Genomic DNA, 19,050 nt, shown 5'->3' on the forward strand with positions numbered 1-19,050 from the left:
AGCTGGGTTCAACTATTTTGGGGAAATCCTGTGTTTTTTTCCCAGAACCCTCAGCACTGACACCCTCTATGAACCCATTCAGTCCCATTCAAATGAGTAAGTGAGCTGTGTTTTTTCATGCAGTGCTGCTGTCTGTCTGTCTGAACACAGCCATAGTAAGAAGAACACTGACTTTAGTTTAGGTTCCAGCTGAGTTAAACAATTTTACATCCGCAGCAGCTTCGAGTAGCTCCTGGAATGAAGTGAGCTTTGAGGATTTTAATGGTTAATGTTTAATGGCAGAGTTGGTGCATTTTCCGACCTCTTACAAACTGATGTATCTTTACTCCTGTAATTCAAGCACCAAGCTGTAACAAGGACGTGAGGCCAAAACATGTTTTGGTTCAAAAACAACCTGATGGTTTTATGGCACAGTCCACATTGTTCCAGACCTCACACTGTTTTCATAAACAGTTTGGGTAAATGGGCTTTTCCAATATTGGGCAACTGCAACGGATAACTGCATATTATCCAGGTTTTCCAGGACACGTGGAAACCACGTATGATCCTAGTCCTTAATGTCTGCTCTGATCAGACGTGCCTTCATCCCCTCACATCATCTGGCTCCAGTTACTGCGATGCATTCAGAGGTTACTGAAAAACAAAGAATTCAGTCCGGTGGTATGACCTGACAAGCGCAGCAGTAGTGTGTGTGGAAGACAGATGAGCCTCTTAAGAAACATATGCTAACATGGCAATAAGACAAGTCCATCTGTTAACAGGCCCCAGAGACGGGACGTCTGGGATACAGGAGGAGCATCGAAAATGAGTCTGGCAATCAGGGCAACCATGGAGATTGCTGATTGCTTTATTATTGATACCAGAGTTTCACTTCAGCAATAAAAACTTTGGGGGAATATTTGTGTGTGCGTGTGTGTGCGTTACCTGTCCAGAGAAGGGGGGTCGGTTGCCTGACCATGCCACCTGGCCTGGGTTGAGCTGTCTGGAAATCTGAGCTAGATTCTGATTGGATGAGCCTGACGGTTGGATGTCATTCACACCTGGGACATGGATCACAGAGGAACTGCGCGCACACAAACGGACACCCAGACAGAGACAAAAAGTAAAAATAAAACATGACGCTTAGTCAGGCTACACTTTCCTCCAGTGAGGGACGCTGCTGTCACACCAATCAGGACGTCCAATCAGGTGAGTTATGGACATAGTCTGCTGAGAAGGACACGCACTGACACACATCACTGGCATGTACCTGAAGCTTTTGCCAGAGTGTCCCTGCTGGAAAGGAGAGCTCTGGGAGTAGAGCTGCTGTCCTCCAGCTGTAGAGGAAGGAACCATCATCTTCTTATCTCCCGCTACACACACACACACACACACACACACCAAGGTCAGCACTGTAAAACTAACAAAGCAACAACTATCAGGATGTGTGTATGAAGTGTGTGTTGATTTTCTGTGTGTTTCTGTGTGTGTGCGTCGTACAGCCAGAGATGCCGGTGTACATCTCAGCGAAGCGTGGGTCTCTCTCCTGGGAGAACAGGGCCTCTGTCTTGTCGATGCTCTTTCCTGCCTCATGGACTCCACTGCTGACGCTGGCCACAGGCACCTGAGGGTGGGAGCACATGTAGGGGGAGGAGGGCGTAGGAGTTGTTTGGAACGATTTAATTCGGGTGATAAAAAAATAACACGTTTGTGTTATTTTTTTTTCCAATCCAGACGAGCACATAGACACAAGTACAACATGAAGCTGTTCTAAAGCAGAAGGTTACCTGGGAAAGATCGTAAGCAGTCAGTCCATCTCTCTGGTGAACCTCCAGCTCTGCCTGCTGCTGCTGCTGTAGCTGCCTGCAAAGCACACAACACAACATGTACACCTTCAGCATCTCAGACTACAAACTTTCCCAAACCTGATGTCTTCGATTATCTTCTCTGGTGTTACAAAGAGCTCACCAAGAAATGAACCGATCCTGCAGTATAGAAATGATAATAGAAATTGCAAAATTTGTCCTCTATGTGTGTGTGTGTTGTCTATCCATTCATTTCCTGCCATTTATCTGAGTGTGGGTTGTAGTGGTACTGTAAAGTAACCCAGCCACATCCTCCTGATCCTCCTGGGGTATCCAAAGACATTCCCAGACCAGATGGGATGTGTCCCTCCAGCATGTATGGGTCTGCTTTGGGGTCTCCTCCCCGTTGGATGTGCCTGTAACACCCCCACAGGGAGGCATACAGGAGACATCCTAATCTGATCCTTGAAGCAACTCAAGCTGTTACTCTGAGCTCCTCTCCCTGTCCTGAATGGAGGAGGTGTACTACAAAATGAACCTGGTTGTGTTTTCCAACCCTGTCTGAAGGCACAAAGGTTTATACCTGAATAGCAACGCTTGAAAGTAAGATAATAATGGCCCACATTTTCAGATGGTCTCACCCTGAAGGCAAACAAGGTGTCGTACTTGGTTGTTTCCATGAAAAGTGAAAGTAACTAGGCAAAGAATAATATTCAAACACTGCCTACTGCCTCACATCTCTACACACCTGACCACTGGTATGTACAGTGGAAGTACTTGTTAAATTGTTTCCCTGTTTAAAACAATGACAGCCCTTTGGAAAATAAGTCTGAAACTGTTAAACGAGCACTTTGTCTGAAGCATTCTGAGGTACTATGGTTGAGCTCAGACACCCTGCAGAGAAAACTAATTTCTGCTGCCTGTATATGTGAGCTCATTCTCTCAGCCTCTACCCAAAGCTCATTACCACAGGTGTGGGTTGAAAGGTGGATCAGCAGGTTAATCGAGAGCGTCGCCTTCATGTTCGGGTCCCTCTTTACTGCAGTCTGGTACAATGCTTGTATTACTGTTGTACTGATCCGCCTGTCAATCTCACGCTCCATTGGTTAGTGTTACTCAGAATGGAGGCACACACACACGCACACACACACAAAACTGAGAATTTCCGCAGATTTCAACAACCTTGAATAGAAGTCCTGTTTTGAATGTAATAGGCTGAAGTACATTTATTTGAAAAAGTTTTCAGAATGAGATACCCTGCTGCTGTAATAGCTTTGGATCACTTCACATCAAGACCAAAATAGTTCCCATGAGGAGCTGGAGAGTTCTTAATGCAGAGTGTTCATTTTCTATTCATCCCACAGAACGCTTCCCCTCTCTGTACTCTTCTTTCATTCTTGTTGATACGATATTTTGGTCTACATGCAGAAGTAGATAACAGGAATTAATGATGGTAATACAAAAATAAACTTTTAGGAATGATAGTGAACTTAACATCACCAGCTCATCTTCCAATCCAACACAACAACCACATTCTATGAATCTATGATTACAGAGTTAAAATAACTCCTCTCATACCATTTCTGAAACCCATTTCTACTTAACATCACTGGACAGGACAGATCCTTCAAGCTGTTGAAGAGAACTGAAAGCAAGAGAAGAGAAGTTTGTAGTGTCCCCACTACCACAGCTCACTCTGATGCACCTGGGCCCTAACAACAGGAACAGAGAGAGCAAACAGGTGGGACTCACCTGCTTTAATGAGGAAGAGAAAGCACGGCTACAATTTCAACAGACAGTTGGGAACCTTTAAGATACATGAACACAACGTGTCGCTGAGGTGTGAAAGATGACAGCAGAAACTACAAAGCTGTGAAAGTTCAAGAACAAGTTGTGATCTGCCCAGTTTCTGCTCTTATCATCATCAACATGAGGCTCCAAAGAGGAGGAGTGTGTGGGAGCAGAGCAGAGTTAAGGCCGTCGTCACACCTACAAAGGTGAAATTATAATGCTCCTGACAGTTTGAGTTTACTGACCGAAATAAAACTCCTACGTCTCATCAGAATTAAATGAAGACAGAGACAGGATGGATGGATGGAGGAGTGTGTTTTAATGAGCAAGTGTATACTTTGTAAAATGAGGTCTTCAGAAAGTCCATCTTTGAACTGACCTGAATATGATAAATGATAGACTATATATCATAAAGTTTTGGCCTTGATAAAACATAACATGTTTACAAATCCAGGCAGGTGTTAATTAATTTCTGACCTCAAATTTCTAATTCAAGAGCACACTCCCCCCCAACACCTGCCTCAATCTGTACATGCTGAAATACTGGCTTTAATAAATGATTTATCTATGGAGGCCATTCATATGCAGAAGCCAACCCATTTTTTTAAAACAATAAATGTACTAGATATTGAGAATCAGCAAAAAAAAAAAACAGCTATAAATTTACAGGTATAACTGCTGCAGACATAAAACAGGTTTTAAAACCTCAAACACTTTAATGGAGTGATGTGCAAAGACTCAACAGTATGATCTGAGATGGCACAACACAACACATTTGTGAGTTATGGGTGTAGATGGGCTGTGATCTGCTGCTGCACAGAGATTAAAAGGAAGAAGCACCAGACGCATCAGCAGCACCATTTACTACTGATACTGAGCTTTCAATTCAACAGCTAACAACTTGTCATTTCACTGATCACTGATGAAACAATGGGGAAGAAGACATTTAAGACGCTGGAGATTTTCTCTGTCTATACACTGATAAGCAGTTAAAGTAAGTACTGTCCCAGTAACAGGGATATAACTCAAATGAAGATGCTATCAGAGCAGCAGGGACCAAACAGCTATTTCAGAGCAGTTGGGGCATACAGGAAGTTCTCCCTGGGCCTGTAGTGAATTAAATTGAATCTAAAATTCATTTAACAGTCAAAAAAAAAAAAAAAAAAAACACTGTTGATAAATGACGACATTTTAACTGAGAAGACCAGATGGAAGATCTGAAAAATATCAGGGCAACTTAGGATAATGCACAAGATATTATATCTGTATTTATTACAGCAAATGGACTTGAAACAAAATGTGACACGATTTCCCAACTATACTGCCATTTCTCAAGCAAATTCCCAAAACTATTTGGTTCTTAAGCTAATTTAAAATAACTGATCACAGTTATATAAACACAAACTCTGGGTTGTTATTATTTTCACCTCTGAGAGTACATCTTGTAGACAGTTTAGAGACAGCATATAACTCCTGTGAGTCAGACCGGAATAACTAGTGCACATCATGTTTGGCAATAATTAAATGATATCATAATTCCTGCAACAAGTTCATACCTCATTATTACTAATACCATTACTTCTTTGCCAAATTCCTTTGTTTCATTACTTAGAACACAGGACTGTCACTGAGTGCTGTACCCACTCACTTCCACACGGGTGGTGCAGAGAAAATGAATTCAGCTTACCTGCCAGTATCAAGGTGAAGACTAATGCTGGCTGAGAACAAATCAGAGGTGCACGTATGTATAACTAGAGGACACTGACATGCAGCACCTGAGCACACACACATGTTCACAGCGCACACTGAGCTGCTCCTGCACGAATCCAGCAGACAGCTCGTTAACGTGCACTTTCCACAGTATAAGGTGATGTTCTACTGTGTTCCCACTTAAACATACATTCCACCACACATACACACATGCACACACATGCAAAGAGGCGATACACAGATATGAATCATTCTCAGAGGACCTGTAGAAAGCCATCTACTCTGATAAACGAGATTCTTTTTTTTTTTATTTTTTTTTTTTCTTTACAGCCACCTCATAAATCTAACACATACTCTGGTAATACTCTGCCACCTCAGCCTGAGGGAACTGTTGGCAGTGATTCATGACTGTAAAACACACACACACACACACACACACACGCGTGATTGAAAGCTATTAGCTGTATGTTTACATTGGTAATTGGCTGAGCTCACGGCAGTCCTTAACTGACGATGACAGTGGGGAGCACACGCAGGAGGAACAGGACACGAGTCACATGACTGGATCTATTTTTGTGCTGGCACACAGCACGAAATGCAGCGGCTCATGGGTGATCTGGTATTTTCCTGTGATGCACCGAGGTGGTTTCCCTGATGGTGATGGTGCCAGTTTGGTATGTTTGGTAACTGAACCATCTGTTCAGGCACCTTTATTCAGGATATACTCATCTTTCCACTTCTTTGCATTTTTCAACCAGCTGACATATGATCATACAAACCAAAAAAATGTTTTCACTGTTTCACTGGCAATAATGTCAGCTAGACAGAATAAATGAGTGAGTCTTGTCAGCACACACACACACAGCAGACCTGCAGGTTAAATGTTATGCCACTGGCACCAGACCACAGAAACCATTACCACATTAAACTTGTTTTGATGAATTATTTTACAGTCTGTTCATTAGTGACACACTGAAAACACCTCCCAGTCTCCTACATCTGTTGGACCTTCTCTCTTCACTAATAAATCCCTCAGGACCATCCATTCCTTCCCCAGTGTCTCCATCAAAACCAGGTAACCAGGGCAACATTTCATTCACAGAAATTTTCCTTTTGACAAGACAGTTCAGGTTTTATAGTACTATATAACTATACTATTCTTTAACTATTTCTTTACCAGATCTTGTGTATAATACACAGTAACTGATTGTATTTAGTTTAGTTAATAAATTGAGTAGTCTGTTTTCCAACTTATTGTACTACACAGCTTTTAAAAAGTGCCCAGTCTAGTCTACAGTTCATGTTAATGAAACCAGAAAAGTCATAAATTCCTAAAAATGATCACAGTAAAATCTCCTAAACTCTGTGGGCTTAAGTAAATGGAAGCAAAATGATGGTCCCTTCTCAGGAATAATGTTACCTTAACTCGACCGCTGTGGCCCTTTTCACTGCCGTTACCAATAAATCTCAGTTAGGTTTATTGAAAGTGATATGATGAAATTTAGCTCTGGGTTTTGGTATATCTTCTATTTGTGCAGTTGTTTTACAGAGTGTGTTTTCTGTTTCCTGTGTTTGTGCCATAAAACAGTCCAGCGCCAGTCATCACTTTATTTGTCTATGTCTTTATATGCCTCTTTATATGTTTAGTCTTAGTTCCACTGAAGGGAAACCTCATAGCATATGTTGATATTTTAGACAACAGTGACCTGCTACTGTGGCTGCCATGTGGTGCAAGGTTTCTGTTTGTAAGTGTGTGTGTGTGTGTGTGTGTAGGAGTGGATGAAGAACCTACTTGACGTTGGTGTTGGTGCAGATGATGTACTCTATCTCATCAGAGTACGGGTTTTGGAAGGTGAAGCTGCTCGTTCGGATCAACATCCACTCCCTGTTCTTCATCCGGAAACGATACATCACTGACAGAACCTGGCCCTTCAACTTCACCACCTGCAGAGGGAGGAAGATCACTGAGGAACAATTCGTTTCTATGTGACAACAGAAAACGGTTTCCCTCCGATTTGTAGCTGACAGTTTCCCTTGTGTTCATCTGAGAGTGAAAGAGTTTCACCAGCAGAGTGAAACATTAAAAACAGCCATTACATTACCAAGTCTACATTTAACCATTTTAGCAGAGCAGTCTTCACTTAGCCAGGAACAGAGGGGGGATCCATTTATTCCAACACCTTCACCAGGGCAGAGGGAGAATCTTACAGAGTGTAATTAGCTGCTGTCTGAAGACCCATTTTAATAACACTGGATTCTAAGTTTTAAACTGAGCTGTTCCACAGTCATGGCTTCTGCTGTACTCTCTGTGACAGGCTGCTGGTCATAAACACTGTTCTCCTGATCATCCCCCTCTGAGCCAATCACTCTTATTGACTGTCAGTCCGAGTAATGAAAGCACGGCGCTTCTTCCCAGTGTGAAATGGATCTGAAATGACTTTGAAATGAACTGCTGAGGAAGGCCAGAGCAGCTGATCACAGATACAGAGAAATGTTCGGTCCACACAGAGGCAGAGATCACAGAATCCTCTAATAAAATTCAGCAATGAACAATGCATTTAGAATGGTGCTGTTTAGCTGATAAATTGGTTCAACCAGCTCAAAAACACCAGATAACCAGATCAAATGAAGCAGATAAATCAAATAAACTACTAGACATCCACTGTAAATTAACCTGATACCCACCATTAGATCAACTAACTCCCCATATCAAATAAAGCAGATACCCAGACATCTCTCTCTCTCTCTCCCACCCTCCCATCCCCAGCCCCTGTGTTAGGATGCCTCTATAACTGAGACCTTTATGTTTAACCTCAAACAGCTGATTTTAACCGTGCTTTGAGACTTGCACAGCATCTGGTCAACTTTGCATTGCTTTTTAAATTTTTTTTATATCATTTTTTTAAACATGAAGTCAAAGCAACAAAAGAGGAGAGGTTGTCTCTGTCCTTCACATCTGAGCTGTAGAGTCTGTGAAATCTTTGGTGGATGTTCACGTGTTAAAGCGATTAGCCTCAGAGGACTGTAAGACAAATGTTTTTATTGAATCACTTCATCAAGCTGTGAGCGTTAAACAATGTGATGTGACGTGTAATTACAGATCACCACCTTATGATTAGAGTTAACTCTGGTGGTGACTGAGTAGCTTAACACTTGCTGACATATGCAGTGACAGTATAATTAGTGAACCTGAACAATCAGCCTGCCAGCTCTGCAGTCCGTCAAACCACAGTGAAACGTGCTTGACAAAGGTTGGCATGTCTGCTAAGAGACAAGCGTCTTGTGGAATATTTGTGAGTAACAAGGGTTGATGCACTGTGTGTGTGTGTGTTTATGATCTGGATGAGAGCCAGTGAGGCTTCTGCAGTGAGTGTGCAGAAGGAAAACATTCCTGGTGCTGGTGACATTTACCATCAAACTGCTGAGGGCTGAAAAGTGGTTTTATTAAAGCCCAAAGGGTAAAGACCTGACTTCTCTTTTCACGGATGGATCCGTCACCGCTGCACCGATCGCCACAGCCTCCACTCTCACATCATAACATACAAGCGAGGACATGCTTCAGACTTTGTTGTCTCATGTTCAGAGGACGGCCTTTATTTAGCACCTCAGTAGTTTGCTACTAAACTGTGACATGATATGTATTTCTACAGCCATTATCTTCTTGAAATCACAATAACCAAAAGGATGCACCGTTTCTTTGGTTCTCGCTACATTTGAGAGCAAATATTTTCTCTTGTAACACAGAACACGAGCAGACTGAGATCCAAGATAACAGACTGTCATCTCTGTGATCTTCTTTGATTCTCCACTACAAGACTTGCACCTGATCTGACAGCAGTTCCTCAGTCCAAGGCCCTTAATCACTATTCTCATCAGGAGTGATATTTACTGCTGGGTGAACTTTAATAGAGATAAAATGATCTTACCACAGTGTGCAGCGTGTTGTGCATAAAACTCACTCATTAAGCTTTTCTGTTAAATTAAAAGGCTCATGACCAAGGACTATATTTTGTTTTCTCTACCCTTGTCTCAAACAAGCATTCATCTGTTTTTTTTTCTGTGTAGAACTCAGAAGTGTGACTTAAATTAAGTTTTGCTTATCTGTTTACTTAAGAGGATTTACAGGTAATTTGTGCAGCAAATAAATGAGTATGGCTTTGGCTATTTCTTTTTCTTATTTCTCATATTCTAACCTCACTCTGCTGTTGTTCTTTTCACTTGACACACACACACAAAAAAGAAATCTTTAGGTGCAATAAACAGCTGTCCTAGTCCTACCTGCTGGAAACTTTCTCTCAGGTGACTCTGGTCCTCAGGATGGCAGAACTCCAGAATATCTTTTCCCAGCAGGTCCTACAGGACAGGATAACAGTCAGTTAATGGGAAATGAATACTCAAGAAATAAACATATTTGTGTACACTGCAGTCTGTCTGTGCGTTTAATAAGGTGGTGGTTAACATATTATGTCTGAATAATGCTGACAGAGGTAGTGAGGCTGTTATTACAGCAATGGCTGGTACATGTATTTATACAGTAAATAACTGTAGAATCAAAGATACTGGAGCCATGGTCTAATGCTGCTAACAGATAATGCTGCATCATTTTGCAGATATTTGATCTGAATGTCATTTAGTGGTAAATTAACTACCATTAGTTTGTACTCTCTATTTCTATATTTTCCTCTTAAGTGAGAAAGTGATTAAACACTGACTGTAAATCTGTAAAGTCCAAGGTAATTGCAGATGATATAATGCAGATAATAAATGAAATGGCTGATATTTCATTTGAAAAGTAAGACAAATGTGTTGCAGTAAAGGAAAAAAACAGGGTAGAAAACAGGATGCACGTGTATTTGTTATGAACGATCACGTAACAGAAACAAAACTCTTTGATTCAGAGGGTTTTTTTTTTGCTGAGTAATGGGAGAAGTCAGCATGTGCCTTTGCTGACTAACCACAGAAATGTGTTTAACATACCAGTGTAGGCGACTCATGTTTTTCATCCTGCTCTGCTTGTTTCCACTGTCAACACAGTAACTCATGCGCACAGCAGATAATGCAAACTTCTGCTAAGTCATGGAATTTGTTTGTCGAGCAGAACATGAGGAGTTCATCTGAGAACATAGCGTGACTGGAGAATGGCAGCAGAGCCTTAGCAAGACAATTTGATCATGGAACAGGCAGTGAATTATTTTTAGGTCAGAGGTCAAAGTGAATGAAAACAAGTGTTTGTAATTCACATATGAAGCCTCTGAAAACTGGCAGGTGGTTGTGTAAGGGAACAAGACACTTTTCTTATATATATATATATATATATATATATATATAAAACTCTTTGGTGTAAGCAGCACTTTATTATTTTGGAGCCAGTCTGACTCATTTCATCAGGACAGGATCACTATAATTATCACAGTGTAAATTCTCAGATAACTTCCTGTATGAAAATAATGGCCACTAATAATTAAATAACATGGTCAGGAATTAAAAGCACATTAACCTGAGGCCCTGATAGATCACATGGTAAATTCAAAATTATGACTCTTTCTACAGAAATTTGTCTAATAATTAGTACAAAAGAGTCAACACTCATCACTTTGCTGCTCTCTAGTTTTCCTTTCAACTTCCTCCAAATGAGTTTCAATGAAATGCTGCACTTCCAGGTCGATGTTTAACATTAAACCAGGAAGGGGAGGAATCATGCCCTTAAGCAACTGGAAGGCTTTTAATGTGAAACACTTGTGCAGGAGGCGTTGGGTTTCACTGGCCATTGCAGCAAACCAAAAAAATGTCAAAGTTGGAGCCAGTGAATGAATTAGAGAATGAAAACACTTCTTTCTCTACAAACAAAAGACGCTGAGAGCTGCAGAGTAGTAAGCATGGAAATGTACATTATACTGAATTTATCAAGAGAAACATGGAAGGTGTGTTCATGAGTTTGCCTCATCAGCAAATTGTAACAGAAGCAGATCAGATAGAGTTTGTATATGAATATGTTGCAAGGACAAAGTGAGCTTCACTTCACTCGTTTTCATGGCTTTTACAGGTCAAAGTCCTTTTAATCCTCTTTAGCTAACCTGAGGCTGATAACCAATGACGTTGATGCAGCGCGGATCAACGAAAGTGATGACACCATCCGAGTTGTGACGGGACAGGAACTCTGTGGGCACCGACAGGCCGTTCATATCCATGGAGACCGGAGAGCTGGTCACCTGAGGGAGGCACACACGGAGTTAGGATACGATACATTATTTAGGTATAGACAGAAAAATGTTTAAAAAGGGTCAGAGCACAAATCCAACTACATCAGTGATTTATACAATACACTACTGCTGACACTGTTTGCTGCTGGAATCATAAGTATCCACACTCTGTCCAAGTCTATATATCAGAGCAGTCTGGAATGATTCCCTCTAATTGGACTGTGACTGTGAACCGTGGCACAGAGCCAGCTTCCAAAAACTGACAGTGGCAAGAATGAGATGAAGAAGAAAACATTTCTGTTTAATTCATCACAGAAACCACAGCATCCATGAGCCATCACTTCTGCTCCGGTCATAGTAGTGTTGATCCATCGAAGATGGGGGAGGGAAAATGAAGAAAAGAACACTAACAGTTATTGTGCTTCCACATCGTAAACCAACAGCATGTGAGCGTAAAGGGAAAACTAAAGCCTTTAACAGGAACCATTCAAGCCTACAAGGGGTGACTGATACATATTCCAGGTGAAGTATCTGTATCAGACAGTTAATGTATTTCCATACTCAGTTATAGTAGGATTAAGACGTTTGAGACTGCTGCTGACTAGAAAAGGTTGTGTGTGATTGCTGTAATGATGCTCATTAGCTTGTTTTTCTGTAAGCATTTGAAAATGCTTTAATACATTTCTTCACTTCTGCACAGTAAACACTGTTACCAAGACACTGATTTAGTGTAATCAGTGGTTGTTTGGATGCTAACCTGTTTTTGGTGACCCCATCAACAGTTACATTACATCTTAGAATAAGTATTCTGCTTGTGATCTGTTGACTGTTGAACGTGACAGGTTTGGCAGTTGGAGTAATTGCTTGCAAAAACACACTACAACCTGAATGTGATCAGATCTTCCAGACCACATCTGACGGTGGTCAGACCGTAGCCAGCTGTGAATGACATGTACAGTTTGACCACATTCTTAAGATTCTTACGTCCATCCAACATGGAGAGAGATCACATAACTCTGCTGTATCCTGCAATCTCAACCTGTCTGTCAAAAGGTTCCAGACGAGCTCACACAGCAGCACTGCTCCAGACCCTCTCAGGGGAATGTTGCAACATACAAAATGCGGTTCAACCGGTCGACGGGCGTAACCAAGCTAGTGCTAGTACTAGCAAGCTTTTTGACTGGCTCTATCTCCTCCTAATTAAAATGCTTCATTAGCTTTTTCTAATTAAACAGTTCCTGGACCCAGAGGAACTGAACTCAGGAAGTAAACGGTCCTTTTCTGTGAATTCCTGTTTGAATTTCCACCACATCTAAAGATCCATGAATATTAGACAGATTACACCAATGAGGGATTAAAAAACAATAATGACATATACATATTTTTCACAGCAGAGTTTCTGTAATATTCTATGTAATTACTAATGCATGACTCCAATGTTTGCGTTGAATGTAATGAATAAAAAGGAAACACTGTTCAAAAGGAGACTGAAGACTCTGAACGTCTGTATCCACAGTAGATAATCTGCTGAGTGTTTGATGGTTGTTTATTTCTGCTTTAGAAAACTTTAACCACAAACAAACAATAAGCAAATCAGTAAATGAAGTTTTATTTCTGTTTTTGTAGAGGAGCTAAATTTCCTTTTTTGCAAGTTTTAGTTGGGGAATGGCATCAAACAGAAAGTGCCCGGCTTGGACTCGAACTGGGGACGTTGCAGTAAATGAAATCAGGACAGACATGGTTGTGATGTGAAAAGGACAGCAAGGAAAACACATGAACACACACACACACACACACTCAATTCTTCAGGGGAATCACAGTGTTTCAACTGACTGTGCCACTACACACCTGCAGTCGTCCGATGGCCACTAGGCAGTATTTTCCGGTTTGGCCTGCCTCTGTATCTTCTTCTGGTATAGTCATACCTAAGGAAAATGGTGGGGGGAGGGGGGGTTTAAACAAAGAGGGGACATTTAATAGACCTTTCTCATAAAATGTAAACACTTTACACATTTTTTCTGTAACCTTGCAGCAGTGAGAGGCTCTCTGCTCCTTTACAATGATTTCTAAGACATGTTTTCATCATTTAAACCTCCACAGTGAAAGAATGTTTCCAGCCACAAAGCAAAACTCTGCTGACATATTTCATTCAAACAAATATTCACACTTTCTCTTCCCTAATACACCTAATTCAGTAAAAGAGAAGGCGAAAACAGACAAATCAATTGAATTTTGATAGCAACTCTCCTATGATAACACCAAACAAACAGTGGAGGCACTGTAAATCAAATATAAAGTCATGTCAAATGAAATGTAGAGCAGCTGTGTAAGTCTCAGTGGCAGAGTCTAGATACAGCATCGGCGGTGAAGCTGTATGGGGGTAGTTGCTATCCTTACATTAAATCACACTGTAATATGACTGCTTTCATTCAGTCAAAAAAAAAGAAAGGAAAAAGGATTCTGAAAATCAGGTAGCGGCAGCATTAGTGGTTAAAGAACCCCAGTAGAGTTTTCACCTCTAGCAACATCACTGCGCAATGGTTTTATGAGCGGGTCTTTATTTGTTCTTTTGTATCCTCATCTATATTAACTAGCAGGGTAACAGATGTAAACAACGCAGGTTTCAAAATGTTTTTACAAGGAAGGAAATGAATGAAGCATGTTTGTTATGTAGTTTACTTTGGTGTTTAGATTAGCTAAAGAACTGCAGGTGGTGCCTGGAGTTTGACCTATACCGGGGACTAAAAGTCAGGACTTCTCACCTTCTGCTGTTTTCATTCTTTTTTCAGTCTTTTTTGAAGAGAAATACTGACTAACTGAAGAAGCTATACACATTTATCCTTGTTAGAAAAGTACTGTGTGGCCCTAAAGTTCAGACATTGTTGTATCTTAATGTCTTATGATAATCTAAATATTCTGTCAGATGTTTTTTTTTAAACCCAGATTATAACAATTTTACTATGACCTTTGAAAACCTGTGGTCTAAACCCTGTCTGGATGATCTCAGAGATACCAAGAAACTTGCAAAGGCCACAGAAAAGAATCTGTAAATAGATAGAAAAAGCCTGTAATCACACCCAGACTTGACCTGGGTGCTGTTTAATATGTAGTAATCACTGAATTTGATTTTGCTGAGATTCTTTACCAGTCAACAACGGCAGTTTACCACAAAGTTGAAAGCGATGAGCCTCCATCAGCTCGTCTCAGGATAAAAACAAAGCCATGACTCTGTCTTCACTTGTGGCTGCATTCCTCTCCTCTAACACAGTTCCGTCGGCAGCCATTGTATTGGTGCAACGTATCTGTGTCTAGTGTGTGTCTTCTGTTGACCATCTGTGATTTATAAGTGCATGTGCGTGTCTCGCCTGATGATCATTTACCAGCAGCATTGTGTCCAAAATATTCCAGAGGAGTATTTTTAGTGCAGGGAAGTGAAGCATGTGTCAGTGATTTCCAAACACATATGGTGTGTGTGTGTTTGTGTTATGCATGGAAATATTCCAGAATGACCTCAAAGCTCTGACAGGGGATTTAGTTGTGTTACTTGATGTTGTACCATGCGACCTTACCACATCAGCCATCTAAGACACCTGGTCTGCGACCTAGGGGGTGCATTCCAATCCTGGTCTCTGTAAACACTGCACTGTGTGTGTGTTTCTGTGTGTGTGTGTGTGTCTTGATGTCAGAGAGTGCATCTGAGGCTTTGTGTGTTTTCAGAACGTTTGTGCCTCAGATCCATTGCACACAACAGGTATGAGGTTGGGATTTTCCTCAAATTAGCTAATACTCTACTCCTCTTCTAAAATTCAAACATGATCTCCTAAAATTTAAGAAAATATATATTGTTTTTATTCTTGTGTTTTTTTTATGGTCAATAACCCATTTAATCCCAGGAAAAGGCCAAAAGCCAACAATGTGAGTCCATCTCTCAGTTCTTTGTGAAGGAGGGGATGAATGAAAACAGAGTAAGACGGTCTGTCAAGGAAGACATTCATAGTGTGGCACACGAAAAAAGAGCCACAAATAGTTGATGCATATGTTAATACGTGTATGTCGTACTTTGAATCCACACTCAATATTTGTTAGCAGGATCACTTGTTAGCCTGAATCTTTTCATTGGATTTGTTAACAAGAAAAATATAGAATATCAGCAGGTTTGAACACGGGTCTTCAAGAAGGCTTCACACAGTGACTTGGCTTGAATTTGTTGAAAGTGGTAGAGCAAATTCACTGAAACTAGATTAATTCAACCCCATCACAGCAAGAGAAGTAGCTGGGTGTGGGCTAAGTGTTTGGGTTTGGATTTCCATTTGCAGGTCAGTAAAATGGTTGGCCTGGGTACAGGCTGACCACAGCTGCTTCCAAATCCACTCTGAAACACGCCGCTCCACTCATGCACCCTAGCTGGGATACCAGAACCACACAAGCTGTTGTTGATCTGTGGTTGAATCCTGGGTCCTGATCCAGAGCTGTGCACACCTGCTTTGGGTTAGACCAGGCCACAGTTACCCTGAGCAGAGACTCATGCAGGGAGGTGAGGGTTGGGTTAAGCAGGGATAGAGACAAAAGCACTGAGTGGAGAATGTGTACCAACCTGCAGGGGGCCAGGCTTTGATGTAGCCAGTGCAATGCACCACAGAATACTGAGCTTCTCCTTCTTTTGAGGGTCCAAGCCCATTCCTGTCCCACAGACACACACACACACACACACACACACAGAAACATGTTAGGTAACAATACACACCTTCTCAGACATTTAGAGTTCATCCAAAGTAAGTCAAGTTAAGGTTATTTTGTAAATGTATCACTTTTTCTCAGTTTCCGGCCTTTGTCCAGACTAAAATACTGTTTTTCCAAAGCAGAGACTTTCCAAAATGGCCTCCAGAGTGTGTAAATCTGAAAGGGCTGACTTGTTGTTGTTTCAGTACGTACAGGGTGAATGGAGATATTCCAAAACAATGAGCTACGCCAGGCCAGTGAAGTGTAATTTTATGAAGACAAGCTTTAGTCGCCTCAAACTTTCATTGTGAAGGTTCATTTTAAAATGTAAATATGTAGCTGCATACACCACAGAGCTGTTGTCAATAACCCTGGATTTATATTCAGACAAGGACTTTATCACCACAGTGCAGCAGCCTCAGAGTGACTTCTGGTTCATATGTTGGGTTTGTGGGTTAAAATCACTTTTTTGTACTCGTTTAGCCGTCTGACATCTGTAAATGAGAACGACTGTGTTGTGAATTGTGCATTAAAACACATGAAAGGTGCCCACAGAAAGAAGCAGGAAACTGAACGGAGGTGTCAACTCTGTCACTCAGCAGAGTAACCGGCTGTGTGTGCAGCCTGGGCGACAGTTGTGTGGTGGCAAAGTTAAGGAGATAACTTTCTGTCATCTCTAATTTTTCCTGTTACCCCACATTTTAAATGTCAAATTTAGACAAAATCTTTAACACTGTTGGCTTCATCTGTCTGTTCAGGTAATGGCATTGAGGCTTCTAATCACCTTTTCATACTGGATATTAGGGGTCTAACAGAAAGGTAATATCTGTTTTATCTGTATCAGGTGAAAATCAAAAAATAGTCAGAATTGCACTGCGTTATTTGGCATGATTTTTCTTTAAAAACTACAGGTTGAATACGAAATGACTGAAGGAGGGGATGGATGAAAAGAGGTGTCCATGATGAAAAATGTGAAAGAAACAGGTTATAATAGCTAATGGGCCCCACTGCGTTACTTGCACCAAAACAAACACCCCTACACTGTATCTTCATTAACCATAACAGCTCTATTTAAATATAGAAGGACTTTCATGGAAAGAGCTGTAAGGCATTAATGATATTTGACATCTGGTATGTGAGAAGGAGTTTTGGCACTCTAAGAAAAACAACGAGTTCAAAAATAAGAATATCAAGTTATTTTGGCCATTTTATACAGACCAAACGCAGCAGAAGAGCATGTTAAATGAAGACTCTCGTTTGACTTCTATTTGCTCACATGCTGTACGTAAAACTCGAGGATAATCTTACTCCGCTGAGAGCAGCTGGCCTGGATGAAAATCTAAAATATGGAAAGATTAATGGTCTGATGATTGAGTGGTTTAGCAAAGGTTATTTTTTCTTTTCCCTCATCTTTACAAACTCAGACTGACTCACAGAGTGTTGTGGTTTATTAAACTGATTTCATTGTCTTTGTACATAACAGTCCAATTATTATATCTCCCTCTGTGTATTTAACCTTGTGTTGCTGAAGCCTTCGTATTAATGTGATAGCCTTCAGTTCTTGACTTGAGCCCTGTTGGACCTAGAAATGCTACAAGGTACAAGAAATGAATGTAATGAACTACATATCTGGGGTTTATTTTAGGTGATTGAAACCACGGGCTACTGTAGGTCTGGTTAGGAATATATATAAATTCTACATTTATACATAGTTGCATCAATCAAGCAAATAGCACAATATGACATTATGATAAAAAATGGTTATCAGCTCCTCTCCTCTGTAATCTGGTTTTTAGCACCTGGATATTAGGGAAGGAAAAGCAGGAGGATAAAATGTGAGGAGACGAGTGGGAGACAAGCTCTTGTACCTGTATCTCTTCCTCATGTTAGATAGACGGTTCAGGGAGATGTGATCCAGAGGAGCATTGCCACACCTGCACACAAACACACAAAACAAAGACAACAGCATACATTACACTCCAGTGGTACATGAAGCCATCCGGTGTCCAGACCTGAATCCAGTAGAACACCTTTGGGATGTGGTAGAACAGGAGATTGGCAGCTTGAATGATGTGATGAATCATGTCAACATGGAGCAGAAGCTCAGAGGAAGGTTTCCAGCATCTTGTGGAATCAATGAGAGCAAAGCGAGGAACTACCCAGTATTAGTGTAGTGTTCCTAATAAAGTGCTTGGTGAGTGTATGTTTGCATGGTGGTGATGACAGATGCAACACCAGATAATACACTGGCCCTGATAAATAGTTTCCTTTTCTGGATCAGCACAGTGAGGCTCCACAGTACTTTGCAATGTTTGACCATGGCGGCAGGTCTTTTCTGTACCATAAGAAAAGAGGCCTGGTTACACGTTATCCCTACTCAGCGTATAGAATGAACCTCAAAGCAAACAGCTTACAGAGTTTGACCACAGGAGGCAGTTATTGCATCCAGCTGAGCTTCCTTGAGGTCAGAGGTATACAGCCAGCCGGTGTTTAATCTCGTGGCTGAACATTACATAAGCCTGCCTGGATCTAATAATGGCTTCCCTGAAATGTTAGCCTGATGACCATGCTGTGTTCCTCTCAGCCAATGTTTATATGGAGGTTACGTGTCACAGAAATGGTTGTGTTTCACTGTTTGCTTGCAGTCTTTTTCAGACTGTCCCAGCAGCATGATGTTTGAATTATGCTGGGCCTGGAATAGCAAGAGAACAGAGGAACATGCCAGTCCAACAAAGTCTTAACAACATTACACAGCGCGGCTCTCGTGCGACTTGCAGGCCTTTGTGACAGATCCAGACAAAACAAGGCAACGGCAGCCCCTGATGATTCGACACACTCTGGAACTA

At 41.2% G+C, this 19,050-nt stretch overlaps 1 protein-coding gene across 2 annotated transcripts in view; it reads right to left on the reverse strand.

Moving 5' to 3' along the window:
- arnt2 (aryl-hydrocarbon receptor nuclear translocator 2) overlaps positions 1–19,050 on the reverse strand; it is a 51,340-nt gene that overhangs the window by 7,126 nt on the left and 25,164 nt on the right. For both annotated transcript variants that reach the window (XM_041035350.1, XM_041035342.1), the window contains 10 exons: positions 18,073–18,138; positions 16,080–16,165; positions 13,334–13,410; positions 11,360–11,494; positions 9,564–9,638; positions 7,078–7,229; positions 1,767–1,842; positions 1,480–1,603; positions 1,250–1,352; positions 925–1,063 (listed from right to left, as the gene is read on the reverse strand). In XM_041035350.1, the coding sequence (XP_040891284.1) occupies positions 925–1,063; positions 1,250–1,352; positions 1,480–1,603; positions 1,767–1,842; positions 7,078–7,229; positions 9,564–9,638; positions 11,360–11,494; positions 13,334–13,410; positions 16,080–16,165; positions 18,073–18,138 (1,033 nt within the window). The remainder of the gene's footprint in view (positions 1–924; positions 1,064–1,249; positions 1,353–1,479; positions 1,604–1,766; positions 1,843–7,077; positions 7,230–9,563; positions 9,639–11,359; positions 11,495–13,333; positions 13,411–16,079; positions 16,166–18,072; positions 18,139–19,050) is intronic.

The sequence above is a fragment of the Toxotes jaculatrix genome, chromosome 1 (genome assembly GCF_017976425.1).
Source record: "Toxotes jaculatrix isolate fToxJac2 chromosome 1, fToxJac2.pri, whole genome shotgun sequence".
Classification (NCBI taxonomy): Eukaryota; Metazoa; Chordata; class Actinopteri; family Toxotidae; genus Toxotes; species Toxotes jaculatrix.